Consider the following 13,267-nt stretch of genomic DNA (forward strand, 5'->3'; position numbering starts at 1 on the left):
GACATCCATCATTGAGGAAACAAAGGTGAACATTTCTGGAGGAATGGGATGTGACCCTGTTCTCTGTCTTCTCCTCCTTTCATCCACTCTGTCCATCCTGGCTGGCAGTGGACTGCATTTCCCACAAGGCACAGCTGCTACTCACCATTGTCACTGAAGTCATCCACCAAGATTATCTCATGGATGAGGTGAACAGGAGTCCGGTTCAGCACACTAGAGGGGGAGGATTAGTGTTGGAAAGTGTTAGAAGACAACTGTCGCTCTGACAAGCATACACACACATTATACATCAATCATCCATACACACACATTAACGCAATCGTCACAGGGCTCACTGCATTCATCATCACTATTAGCTACCTCCCTCTTGGCCTCTCGGGTGATCTTGGGTCATCAGACTCACGCCTACAATTAACCACCTCTCAAGTGGCACCTTAGTTAGCAATTTTATGGAGCTGTCGGGCAGTTTTTATATGCAGAGTTTAACTACATTACATCCTCAACATCCGTAATGCTAATGTATGTTCTGTCTTCAATAAAAAGTGACCAAAGGGCCCTGAATTCTGTTTTAGTGAAGTGTAACTCTCTTTGGAAATTCCCTAACCACACAAGACTAATACCTAACCCTAACCACACAAGGTAATACTGTATTTCTTCGATTAAACGCCACCCTCGAATAAACGCCGCCCTCGAATAAACGCTACACCAAAAAAATCTGAAAACGGTTATTTAATTGGTTAAATTCAACCCCAGTATTTATTACACATGTACATAACTTTCTGCACAGCTTTCTGTTTGAAAGCCAACGTGTATGAACGTTTAGGCATGCTGCTTCAGATTTTGACACAATGTAGAACACTTATTTGAGACAGTTGTATTACCAACGCACACCTAATTGATAGCCAATGAGAAGTTGGCTATCAAGTTGTCGCACTCATAGACAAACAAAGAATAGACAAGGAGGTCAGCGAGAGTAGCCTAAATGAAACCTGCGTTTTTAGCTGCATGATTCATTTGTCACAATGCCAGCAACGAAGTTGTCTATGGCTGCACTGCAGCTACAATTCACTAAATCTCTCTAACTAATTAAACGCCACCCTCAAATAAACACCGCCCTCGAATAAACGCTGCACCAAAAATGAACGTTATTTAATAAACGCTGCAGCGTTTATTCGAAGAAATACGGTACTTAATCCTAACAAATCTAACTACAATTTTGTAACTCTTGGAAAGTAACAATTACAATGCATTTTGACTGATGGATTATATTTATTCACTAAGGCGTTGAACAAAATACAAGGCATCAGAATAGTAAGTTTAGAAATGTTTTCCAGGTCAGAACACTAACTATTCACAACCATCCCATCCATCCATCATCTTCCGCTTATCCGGGGGTCGGGTCGCGGGGGCAGCAACCTAAGCACAACCATCCCGTCTTCAGAAAATGTGTTGAACTGTTTTCCAATTACAGGAGCATAGAGATAAAAAAGAGAGCAGTCTTTATTTCTTTTCCCTCCCAACTCTGTTCCCATCTCTCTGGATAAAACCTGCATCTCCCTCTCTCTTGGGGCAGTGCACTGATGAGAGGGTGATGGAGCAGAAAGGGTGAGAGATAGAACGGGAGAAAGAGAGAGAGAGAAATGAAGAGAGGGATAGGGGAGAGGGGAGAGAAGGATGAAGGGTTGGAAAAGACTAGGAGATGGAGGAGATGAAGCAGAAAGAATAGGAGAAAGAGAGAAAAGAAAAAGGGAGCAAGGAGAAAGGAAGAGAGATAAAAAGGAGAGGGGATGAGATGGGATGTGATGGAGAAGAAAGAGGAGTGCACCTCCTTCAGATAAATTCACCTTTAATCCCACACCAAATCAACACTTACTTTCCTCTCTCTCCTCCCTTCCACCCCTCTTGCGCTCCTCCTCCTCAGTCTCCTTTCCTCTCCTCCCACTCAGTCTCTCCTCTCATCTATTCCTACACCTCACCCTATTGTCCCCCCTTCTCTCCTCTCCTCCTACTCCTCCTTTCCAGAATCCCCTTCTCTCCTCTCCTTCTACTCCTCTTTTCCAACATCCTTTTCTTTCCTCTCTCCTCACCCATTTCAAACCTCTGAGACCCTCAACCAGCACCTGGTCAGGATGGCCCTGGGTCCCTCTCCTGGAATACTGCTCCTGTATCCCTTTAAGAGATCTATACTGAGTGACAATCTCTACTGGTCTATGGTAGGAATTCCATTTTTCTGAATGATGGAAATGTTGACGGTATAAAACTGTGATTGACAGAAATACATTTTCAAGTCCTTTTAAGTTCTGCAGCACAATTTCCTCCCTCTGTCCACCTCATCTCACTCCTTTTACCTGTCCCCCTCCTGCCTCTCCCACTCTCTTGCTCTCTTTCTCCCTTTAACACCTCTAATTCACCTCCAAATTAGGCCTCTTTTTTTACCCCTGAGCCCCTAACCTAACTCAAACCCTTGACTTGACCTTACTTCTGACCATAGTTTTAACCCTCACTCCTGAAATTAAAGTTAAGACCATCAAACAAGCAGCTTGATTTTCTCATATTGCCTCATTTTTAAGTTCTCACCAGTGGGACCTGTGCAAACGCAAACACGCACACACATTCTCTCTCTATGTATATTTCCATCTGTCTTTCTTTTTGTCTGTCTGTCTGTCTGTCTGTCTGACTGACTGTCGACCTTCTGTCTGTTTGTCTCTCACATGAGTGTTTGTCTCACAGGATTCTATCCATCCCACTCTCTCTTCCTCCTTTGTTTCTTTCTGCCCCTCTCTTCCTTCGCTCTGTGCAGTCTGGGTGAGTAATTGGAGGGCTGTCAGCCTCATGGGTCTGGTCGTCCCCTGCCTACATGTTGGTTCCATTCATCACTCTGGATTTCCTGCCCCTCTCCCTCCCTTCCCGCCCTCCTGTGCTCCATCCCTCCTACAGCTCCCCTGGATCCTCATGCCTTTATTACAGCCTGTGACAAAAATCTGCTCTCCTGTATGTGTGTACAGTATGTATGTGTGTGTCTTAACTGTGTGTGTGTGTGTGGGGGGGGGAGGTGGTGCCTGTGTGTGTATGAGGTTTTGTGTGTAAAGACTTTGTGTGTGTGTGTGCCTGTGTGTTTGTGTGTGTGCACATGTTTGGTTTATGTGTGTGGTTTTCCCAGACCTAGATAAGCCTGATTCAGACCCTAAATACAACCTAATCAGTGAGACTGGAGCATGCGATACGGGAAGCTCTCCATCTCGATACGTCTGTCTCTGTCTTTCTTGCTTTCTCTCTCTTCATCTCTCACTCCATCTCTAGCCACCTCTCTCACCCAATCTCTTTCCATCTCTCTCCACCCCTCCCCTTCATTCTCTATCTCTAACTATTCTTTCTCCATCTAAAATATACCATTATCACTGTCTGGACCTCTTTCTACTTTCTTTTATTTTCCATCAGCATGTCTCTGACTCTTTTTTGCCTCGTAATATTTTTTGGTATTTTTTATGTTTCATGCTGTTTCTCTCTTTCCTCATCTCAGTCTCTTTCTTTCTCTATTCTCCTCTCTATCGCTCTTTTTCACTCTATCATCTTTGCTCTTCAATTCTGTCTAACCGTTTTTTTCTCCCTCCTTGATAACCAAGCTAGTAAGGGGGGAGGTGGTAGTGGGGTGGGGAGGGGGGACATGCAAGATTGTTAACTCCCCATGGGTATTACAACACTGGAGAGTGTAGAAAGGAAGCAATCAACTTCTTCGCAACCCACATGTTGATATGGTGAACCTCATAACATTTACATTATATTTTATATAAGACTGCTATCTCAACTGGAGTATTCTCAGAACCACAACAACAACAACATGTATCAGTAGATCACGGTATAATTCAATATCAACAAGCTTGTTTTGACGCAGAGTATTTTATTTTAAGAACCCAAGATGATGAAAGTGTGGGTGTGTGTTTAAGCCTAAAATGTATGTGTGCGAGTATTCAATACAGGGTTTTTCCTGCATAGAGAAAATTTTGGCGCGCGCCAAAGCCGTTTTCCCGAGCGCCAATGACAAATCCCGAGCGCCAAAGGCAAAAAAAAATCTGCAATGAAAAACAAAAAACAAGCTGTGTTCATCACGCGTGCAATGCATGTCAGCGAATGTTCTCAATAGTATGTTTCAAGTAGGCTACAGCCGAACCCTCGTTCTGTTTTGATAAATAGTAATTGAGTTGATAAGCGTGTCTTCTTGTCTGATCAACAAGCAAATGTGAGTTGCGCGACAGAGCGGCCAGTAAACTGTCGTTCCGCTGCGAGGGCAGCCCGACGTGAACGAATACACCTGTAAAAATGCAAAGGAAATTTCCACTCAAAATGCTGACAAAAGTTTGATTTACGATTTCCAACGCAGTCTCCATTGGTATTCTTAACCTGGAATGATAATATATAGGGCAGTGTTTCCTCTATGGCTACATTTCTGCCGCCACGGTATCAGAAATCAGGCTGTACTAAATTATAGGCTGTCTATCAGTAGTGATTGTTAGAGTGCATGTCGGAGAATTGCACGGGCACGCGCTTCACACCGCAGTTGAGATTGCGTGTGTGCGTCCTTGAGAACTGTAAATCGTATAATTTATGTTGTCAGTTCATTTAAGCCTGTTATTGTATAAGTCTATAGTTCTTGCAAATGTAAATCAAGTTAACTGGTGATTTTCGTTGTTTGTATTCTTCCCCTGCTAGCTAAATTGTCTGTTGATTCGATAGCGATTGATGCCCTTGCTCAGGTTTATATTTTAGGTGCATTATAATGCTGAAGTAGTTTTAATTAATAAAAAGTGGATTTATTGTTATAATTTGCTACAAAATACTTAGCCTATCAAGATCAAATGAAGCAGGCAGTGTACATGCTTCAGTGTGGCCTACCTTAATCGATAAGCTAGGCTACTGACCATTTACAATAAGTTGTTAATCAATTATTAATTGGCAGCATTTATGCCATTTAGAACATACTTCATGAGTGTAAGGTGTCTTTAAGTAGCCAAACATGCAAAACACCTGGGAATAAATACATTGATTAGAAAGAAGAAGGAAAAAAAAGAATATATATATACCCTTTTTTTTTGGAGCACCGAAGACCCATTTTGACCCAGGAAAAACGCTGCAGTAGACGTGTGTGTTTCTTTAATCCAAGAATGTGTGTGTGTTTAAAGGCAGCAGATGTGTGTACATGTAAGTTTCTCACCCAAGAATGTGTGTGTGTTCTCTCTTAGAATGCCATCCTCTCAGAAGGTAAATCCAGCTATGTTTTTTGTGTTTTCCAGCATTTTGATCAATGCCGCTTCCAGGCTACATAAAGAAACTACAACAGGCTACACACAAAAGCAAAAACATGTATGCACACAAACAAACACAGACACGCACACAGACTTTGTCTACTGGCCTCTCCAGGAGCCAGTCTTGACACTGTTGGAGAAAGCCCAACACCAAAACCCTATGATGAACATTGTTTCTACATTTTTATTCTCCTGTAGCTTACAGTATATCCTTACTACATTATTACACTGTGACTTATTATTCTCTACATCTTTACAATACTTTACATTATTACAAGTCTATCCTCGCTACATTATTATATAGTGCATCGTCACAACATTATTACACTGTATATCCCAGCTACATTATTACACTGTGTATCCTTGCTACATAATTATAGGATTTGGTGTCAAGTGGCATCACACTGCTCAGTTTCTCTACTCTCCAAGAAGCTTGTTAATGGTTGGAAGGGTTTTGTTATGTATTCCACTTCTCATGTAACATATCCTCCCTTACTCTTTTTTCCACCTCTGTTCTTCTCCACACACACGCACACACACACACACACACACACACACACACACACACACACACCTACCCACAAACACAGTGTGACACCCTGATTAATGTAGAGAAAGCTCAGGAGATTAGCTAGGTTGTTGTAGTTGTTTTTTTCCTATTAGCTCCAAGCCTAGAGGCAACCGCATGGCCAGGTGGAGGCTGGGGCTACAGGACTGGAGCTGGGTTTAATTATAGTCAGAAACTGCCGGGGCAGCTATGACACACACTGACACACACACACACACACACACACACTCTCTCTCTCTTTCTTTCTTTCTCACACACACATACAAACACACTCTCTCTCATACACACAATCTCTCTCTCACACACACACACACACACACTCACGTACATATAAACACTCCCTTTCTGACACACACACATTCAAACACACATGGCTGATGGACGCCATCTCTACCTCGGGATGTGTTTACCCAGAATGCATTAAGATTCTGACAAGGCAATGTGTCACAGTGCATTGTGGGTAGGTACAGTAAATCCATCCTTGGGGAGCAACCTAGACTGAGCATGTACAGTCAGAGTATCCTCTCAGCAAAGATGCAGGAAGAGGAAAAGAGAACAAGAAAGGAATATATATATATATATATATGAGAGAGAGATAGGGATAGAGAGAGGGAGAGAGAGAGAGAGAGAGAAGGATAGTGAAATGAAAATGAATAAATGTAAATAGTGTTCTGCAAATTGATTCATTCAGAAGATAAGGCCTTCTAGTGCCATGCAGTAACAGCTTGAGGGAGGAGACATGCTAGTCTGGAGCTGAGAACACTTCCTCTGCCTGGTTACGGCCCGAGGCACATCGCTAACCTTCCTCTGACACACACACAAACACACACACACACACACACACAGGACAGTAATAGGGATGCAGTTGAGTCCGCCGGGAGGGATTGGTTCTAATTGGCTGAGAGAGCAGAGCTTACTGCAGGGTGGAGGTCAGTCAAAGAGCTGGCCCTCGGGTGGTGTGTGTGTGTGTGACTGTAAAGAGACAGGGCAGATCTGTGCTGATTACAGTAACTTTGCTGTAATGATCTGAAGCCAAGCCAGAACCCTGAACCGGAACTGGACTGGAGCTGAGCCAGACTTCTGATTACTAGCCCGCTTACCTAACCGCTCAGCCACCTGACTCCCTATTTGACATCGGTTTTCAAGTTGCTCTCTTTACTTCTTGCTTACACAGAAATGGACATGAAGTTAAAATAAACTAACAAGGGCAAGTAGGCTGAGTAACGTAACATCTTATGAATCTGCCACCAGGGCGAGGGATCAGGGCAGGGAGGGGAAGGGACAAAGGGTTGTGCACATGGAAAAAAGTACGGTCAGTTTGTTTGATGTCACTGTACCTCCTGATAGTGCGTAGCAGGGTGGAGCGAGCCTCGTTGTGAAAGGTGATGATGATGGAGGTGGAAGGCAGGTCAGGATTATAGTGGAGTGTAGTACACCTGAAAGAAAGGCAAGAGAAGGGGGAGAGAGGGAGGAGAAAGGGAATAAGAAATCAGAAATCACTAAACCAAACATAAGACTCAGACAGTTAGTCCTGGTTTCAGGTTAGGGTATTGTGGAATTCAAAAACTAAAACAATCTCTAATGATGGGAGCCTATGTGTTCTTTCGTGTAGAACCTTTTTTCTGGTTCCATAACCTGTGTGGTTTTAGGTCATAAATAACCATTGGAGGTTCCAACAACCCTGTGAGGAGCTGATTGTATTATCTTCAACCTTTGTCTAGAAAGTTCTTCTGGGTTCTTCTATGAGTGTTGTTAGTGAACGAAGGGCAGGTTGTGTGTTCTTATGATCAGAATGATAATGCTGACAAACTGGAACAGTGGGAGTGCTGAGGTGCAGAAACATGAATAAAAGATGAGACCACAGGAACTCATTAAAACACTCCTGACCAGACCAGGAGGGAGTTACAATGGGTTTAGCGTGTGTGCACGCACGCACATACACACACACAGATATACAGAGAGAGAGAGAGAGAGAGAGAGAGAGAGAGAGAGAGAGAGAGAGAGAATAGAAAGAGGAAGGGAAAGGCTGCAAATGAAATTCAGGGAGTATGAGTATAAAATGGCATATTGGCATTTTCCTCTCATAATGATATATGACTGACATTTGATAACTGAATTAACCTTTTTCAGAGTATCCTTGACATTTTCCTTCATTCATCAAAAAGTGAAGGTTCAAAAAAGCACAGCGAAAACTGTGGGGTTGAGACAGCCATTTATAGTCAGGAGGGGTGGCTGGGGTAAGCTGTGACCTGGTTAAGGTCGTTAAGAAGGTCCTGGAAGGGTTTTACATGGCAAAACCCTGCAACAGCGCAAGACCAGACTGCGGTAGTTTAGTTTGGATGAGAGCTGTTACAACTGCTATTCATTACTGTTATGACCCTCTCTTTGGTTGTCTCTGTCTAGGGAGAGAGAAGGGTCACACAAATACATCTACATGTACCAGAGAAGGTGAGAAGAAACTTTTTAATGATTTGTTTTTAATGTATTTAGCAGTTTTGGTTGGTCCGTAAAGGGCATTTGTATTTGTCCACACTTTTCTCCACTCAATCTCCATTTAGCTGAAGGTGTGTGTGTCTGAGTGTGTTTACTCTGTGACAGAAGTAGCTAACCCACCTGTAACCCAGCTGAAAATCGTGATCCCACACTCCGAACACCACATTCTCCCCTCTCTATCACCTCCCTATGCAAGTGGATCTTCAACTTCCTGACGGGGAGGCCACAGGTGGTGAGAATCGGTGACCGCACCTCATCCACACTGATCACCAACACAGGCACCCCCCAGGGCTGTGTGCTCAGCCCTCTCCTGTTCTCCTTGTTCATGCACGACTGTGCGGCAACGCACAGTTCCAACGTCCTTGTTAAGTTTGCTGATGACACAGCCATCGTGGGCCTCATCTCTGACAGTGACGAGTCAGCTTACAGAGAGGAGGTTGATCCCCTGACATCATGGTGTCAGGACAATAACCTCTCTGTCAACGTCAGCAAGACTAAGGAGATGATTGTGGACTATAGGAGGCGGCAGGAGGAGGAGCATGAACCCCTACACATCAACGGATCCGAAGTGGAAAATGTCAGCTGCTTCAGGTTCCTCAGGGTGAACATCAGCAATGATCTAACCTAGTCTGCTCACACGGACAAGGTCGTCAAAGCCCGAAAACGCTTCTTCTTCTTGAGGAGACTGAATAAGTTTGGCATGGACCCAACCTCCCGGAAATGAGTCTCTGCAGGTTGGGATGTCTGACACTCACACTACTGAATATTTCGGAAAATAAGCCGCATTTTCTATAAACCGCACCAGAATGGGAGCTTTGTGTTTGTAAATCTGAGTATAAACCGCACTGGAATATATGCCGTACTTAATACGGGAACAATATACGTAGCAATGCACGAGTATAGGCGATCTTACAGCATATTTCAGGGTATAAACCAAGACTTTATTTATGAAAAATACGGTAGTCACTTTACACACTGTCACTTCAGCTACTGGTTGCACTTTCAGCTGCTGGTTGCACAATCAGCAATATTGCACTAATTGTACCCTACTTGACTCTATGTTAGTATAGGTTTTAAGGTTAGTATAGTATATTATGTGTATTATAGGTTTAGTATACTTTATTGTTATTATTTTGTATATTTAGGATGTTTATTATATGTTAGTTTGTCATAGGTGTAACCTATGTTCTGAGTAGGCCTGATTATATATCATGTTATGCCAGGTTGCATTGTCTTGTACAAAGAATTTCAGTACCCAGTCTGACCCTGTGTTGTTCTGTGCATCTGACAATAAAAGACTTGAACTTGAACCATCAAAACATCTCTCTCCTATCTCTTTTTCTCTCAACTACCCCTTTGTCTCCTCTACTCTTTCCCTCTTTTCTCTCTCTCTCTCCGCCTTCCACCACCCTCTCCTTACGGTGTGCACCAATGAGATTAGAAATAGCAGGAAAGTGCTGACAGACAGGCGTTGAAGATCCCACTGATAATGACATCCTTCTTGTCCTCAACAATGTGTGAGAGCATATGTGAATGTGTGTGTGCATGAGTGTGAGCGTGTAATAATGTGTATGTGTGAGCGTGTGCATGTGCTCTGCATGTCTTTTTCCCCCTCATCTGTCTTGTTCTCTCTGTACTGTCAAACATCAGGGGATCAATGTAACAGGCGTATAAGAGGCATGTAAGATAAGCTCAAAAGGACTAGCAGACAATATTACACACAGCTTTTCTGTTGATGCGTGAAAAAGTCACATGGCAAGAGACAAAAACAAAACATTTCCATAACCTCTACAGACGTGGAGAACTGTGTCGGATCTGTGTGTTTTGTAGGATGTTTATGAGAGTCAGGCGAGAGGCAGAGAGGAAAATATGAGGAGATATGGAGTGAGGGAGGGAAAATTCTACAGAGACACTGTGTAGATTAACATGCAGATGGTGCTGGAGTCATTCATATTTGATCACTGCTGTTTGGGGGCTGCTCGTCTGTGTATGTGTGTGTGTGTGTGTGTGTGTATATAGGTGTGTGTGTGTGAATATAGGTGTGTTTGTGTGTGTATGTGTGTCTGTGTTCGTGGGGTGCTAGCTTGCATGCATCCCGGCTGTTTTCTTGAAGCATAATGAAAGTTCACATTGAGGTGAGAGAAACCGGGGTGAGAGGTGGTGCGAAAGAAGATCATACACACACACTCACTCACCCTTAGACAAACACACACTCTACCTCAGATACACACACACACACATACACACTCACCCTCAGGTACACATGCACACCCACACTGACCCTTAGGTACACACAGACCCTCAGGTACACACACACATACATTCAAGCTAGGGATAGCACATACTCTCTCACCTTCAGGTACACACACACGCACACACACACACACGCACACAAACACACACACAGATCCTCAGGTACACACGCACACACTGACCCTCAGGTACACTTACAGGCACAGAACCCTCAGGTACACACAAGCACACACATAGACTCCCAGGTACGTGGGAGTCAGGTGGCTGAGCGGTCGTGCCAAATGACGTTGTGTCCTTGGGCAAGGCACTTCACCCTACTTGCCTCTGGGAATGTCCCTGTACTTACTGTAAGTCGCTCTGGATAAGAGCGTCTGCTAAATGACTAAATGTAATGTAAATGTACACACACAGACACAAATACACACACACACACACACACAAACACACCCTCAGATACACACAGACACACACAGGTACACAAAAACAGACACACACACCCTCAGATACACAGAATTCAGGGAATGAGGCTGAGTGGAACACCTGTCACATTGTTGTTGGACCAAGAGAACACTGAACACTTCTGATATAGGAAATAGGACACAAACACACACCCACACCCACATAAACTGATATTCTGTGGCACATGGTTTACAGGCAGGGAGATGCTTCTTTTTCAGTTAGTATACTACCCTTGTAATAACCTCTCCTGCTCTCTGTCTCTCTGTTTTTGTTTGTATCTGTCTCTCCCTCTCTCTCTCTTTCTGTCTCTCTCAGTCCCTTCTTTCAGAAAAATGCCATTCAAGTTCAGGTTACAAGACCAGCCCTGATATTCACACAATTCAAGCTCAAAGTAACAGTATGGCAACTGGCACAAAAACATGTCTGCGCTTTTAACTGAACCCCCAAGACCTTAGCTAAACAAATCAAGAGCAACAATATTACCTAGATTCATTGTTGACTAAATAAAATCAGATTGGAATGCTACAATATGTTACATTAAAATCCAAATTGGCCTGTCATAGTTTGAAGAAATAAATAAGACAAGTAATAACCTATGCAAGATGTCGTAACAATCATGTAATTTCCCATAAGTGGACTATCTGTGTGGCTAACTCCAACAGTAAAATAGAAAACAACCATCAATGTATGAGCTGAAAACTCTCTTACTTTTTCAATGTCCATTTTGTCATTTGTTTCTCCCCACCTAGCCACACATTTGTGGTGGTCAGCAGTACGATGGCCCTCCTCATGCTGTTGATTACCTTTCTCTATGGGGACTATCGCTGCAACAGTAGAGCATGGACTTTGGCAAATACGTTTTTCAGTTGCGTAAGGAAACAGAGATAACTCAGAGCTAGCTAGCTAGTTGTGGTCGATTGCAGTTCCACCAAATCCCAGATCAAGGCTTAATTTACAGCTGCATGTCATTGCATGTTTTAAATAATGTAATGTAAATAATTTATAATTTAACTTTAAATAAATGTTATTAAAAGTTTAATTCCTAATGTTTTTTGTGTCTGTTACCTTATATTTCATCAGTTTATCATATTTCTAGAGTCAAGTTTTCTCTTTCCCACTAACTAATTTGGCAAAAACAAATTCTGTCATGCCAATAAACCCATTTCAATTGAAAGGAGATAAAGACAGGGAGACAGGGAGAAAGGGACACAGCGAGAGAGGGAGGGAGGGGCCTAGATTTGGATGGGGAGGGTGGAATGGGAGGGGTTTGACAACACTCCTCTCTTCTGATATGTGTGTGCCCACACACACACACACACAGACAAACACACACACACACAAACACACACATGCACACACACACAGCTGGCACACAGAGTGGGAGTTAACCCAAGTGGAAAGGCACTACAGCAGCTGTTCATTTCCAACCTCTTCTGTGTCTGTGGGTATATTGTAGACTGGTCATACAGGCTGGCTGGCAGGCATCGAGGCTGGCTGGCAGGCAGACAGGAAGCCATATTTTCTTGCTTTCTACAGCTGCATATTATTACAAACATCGCACAATCCCCAGGTCATCCCTACTGATGCTCCACAAGCCCTGAAAGCAAAACAGTATGCTTTCTTCCTCACATCCAATGACGCCTCCCAACTCTAATGTAGACTTCCTAGTCTGTGCTGCAGTCTCCAGACTACAGGACAATTCAGTATGGTGATGAGAGGTGGAGAGTGTAGGACTACAGGCCGATTTATACTACTCCGTTTTCACGGACACAGGGAACGCCCTCTCCGACATGGAACGCCCTCTCCGAGCCCTCTCCGAGCCCCTCGGAGAGCTCTATGTGCACCTCCTGATTTTCCTGACTATCCGTCTGTCCGTCCATCATTTTACGGATACTCCTTGGCTGTGATTGGTCCGTATTAAGAACCTCTTGCGTCATGGGCGGGGTTGCCGTGATAAACAGGACAAACAGAATCCTTTGACCGCCATTTCTGTAAGTTTTCACAATTCATATTTCATCTAAACAGTACATGTAAATCAGCATCTGAATTAAAATGGGACGAGAAATGGGCAGTGTAGTTGCTGAAAATGTGCTTATTTTATTGATGAAACGGCAAATTTGTAAATTTGCTCCAACCTAGGTAAATAAACACTCGACGACGACTTACAAAAAAACGTTGCGCCACCTACTCTTCT

General features: G+C 43.4%; 1 protein-coding gene across 2 annotated transcripts in view; it reads right to left on the reverse strand.

Annotated features, from left to right (window-relative positions):
• Nucleotides 1-13,267, reverse strand: part of galnt14 (UDP-N-acetyl-alpha-D-galactosamine:polypeptide N-acetylgalactosaminyltransferase 14 (GalNAc-T14)) — an 80,125-nt gene that overhangs the window by 24,516 nt on the left and 42,342 nt on the right. Inside the window, exons 1-3 of one of the 2 annotated variants that reach the window (XM_067241066.1) lie at nucleotides 11,782-11,825; nucleotides 7,206-7,304; nucleotides 146-213 (exon numbers count right to left, since the gene is read on the reverse strand). In XM_067241066.1, the coding sequence (XP_067097167.1) occupies nucleotides 146-213; nucleotides 7,206-7,304; nucleotides 11,782-11,804 (190 nt within the window). In that variant the 5' untranslated portion in view covers nucleotides 11,805-11,825. Of the gene's footprint in view, nucleotides 1-145; nucleotides 214-7,205; nucleotides 7,305-11,781; nucleotides 11,826-13,267 lie in introns of those variants that run through there. The other variant, XM_067241065.1, reaches the window with a different exon arrangement.

The sequence above is a fragment of the Osmerus mordax genome, chromosome 8 (genome assembly GCF_038355195.1).
Source record: "Osmerus mordax isolate fOsmMor3 chromosome 8, fOsmMor3.pri, whole genome shotgun sequence".
NCBI lineage: Eukaryota > Metazoa > Chordata > Actinopteri > Osmeriformes > Osmeridae > Osmerus > Osmerus mordax.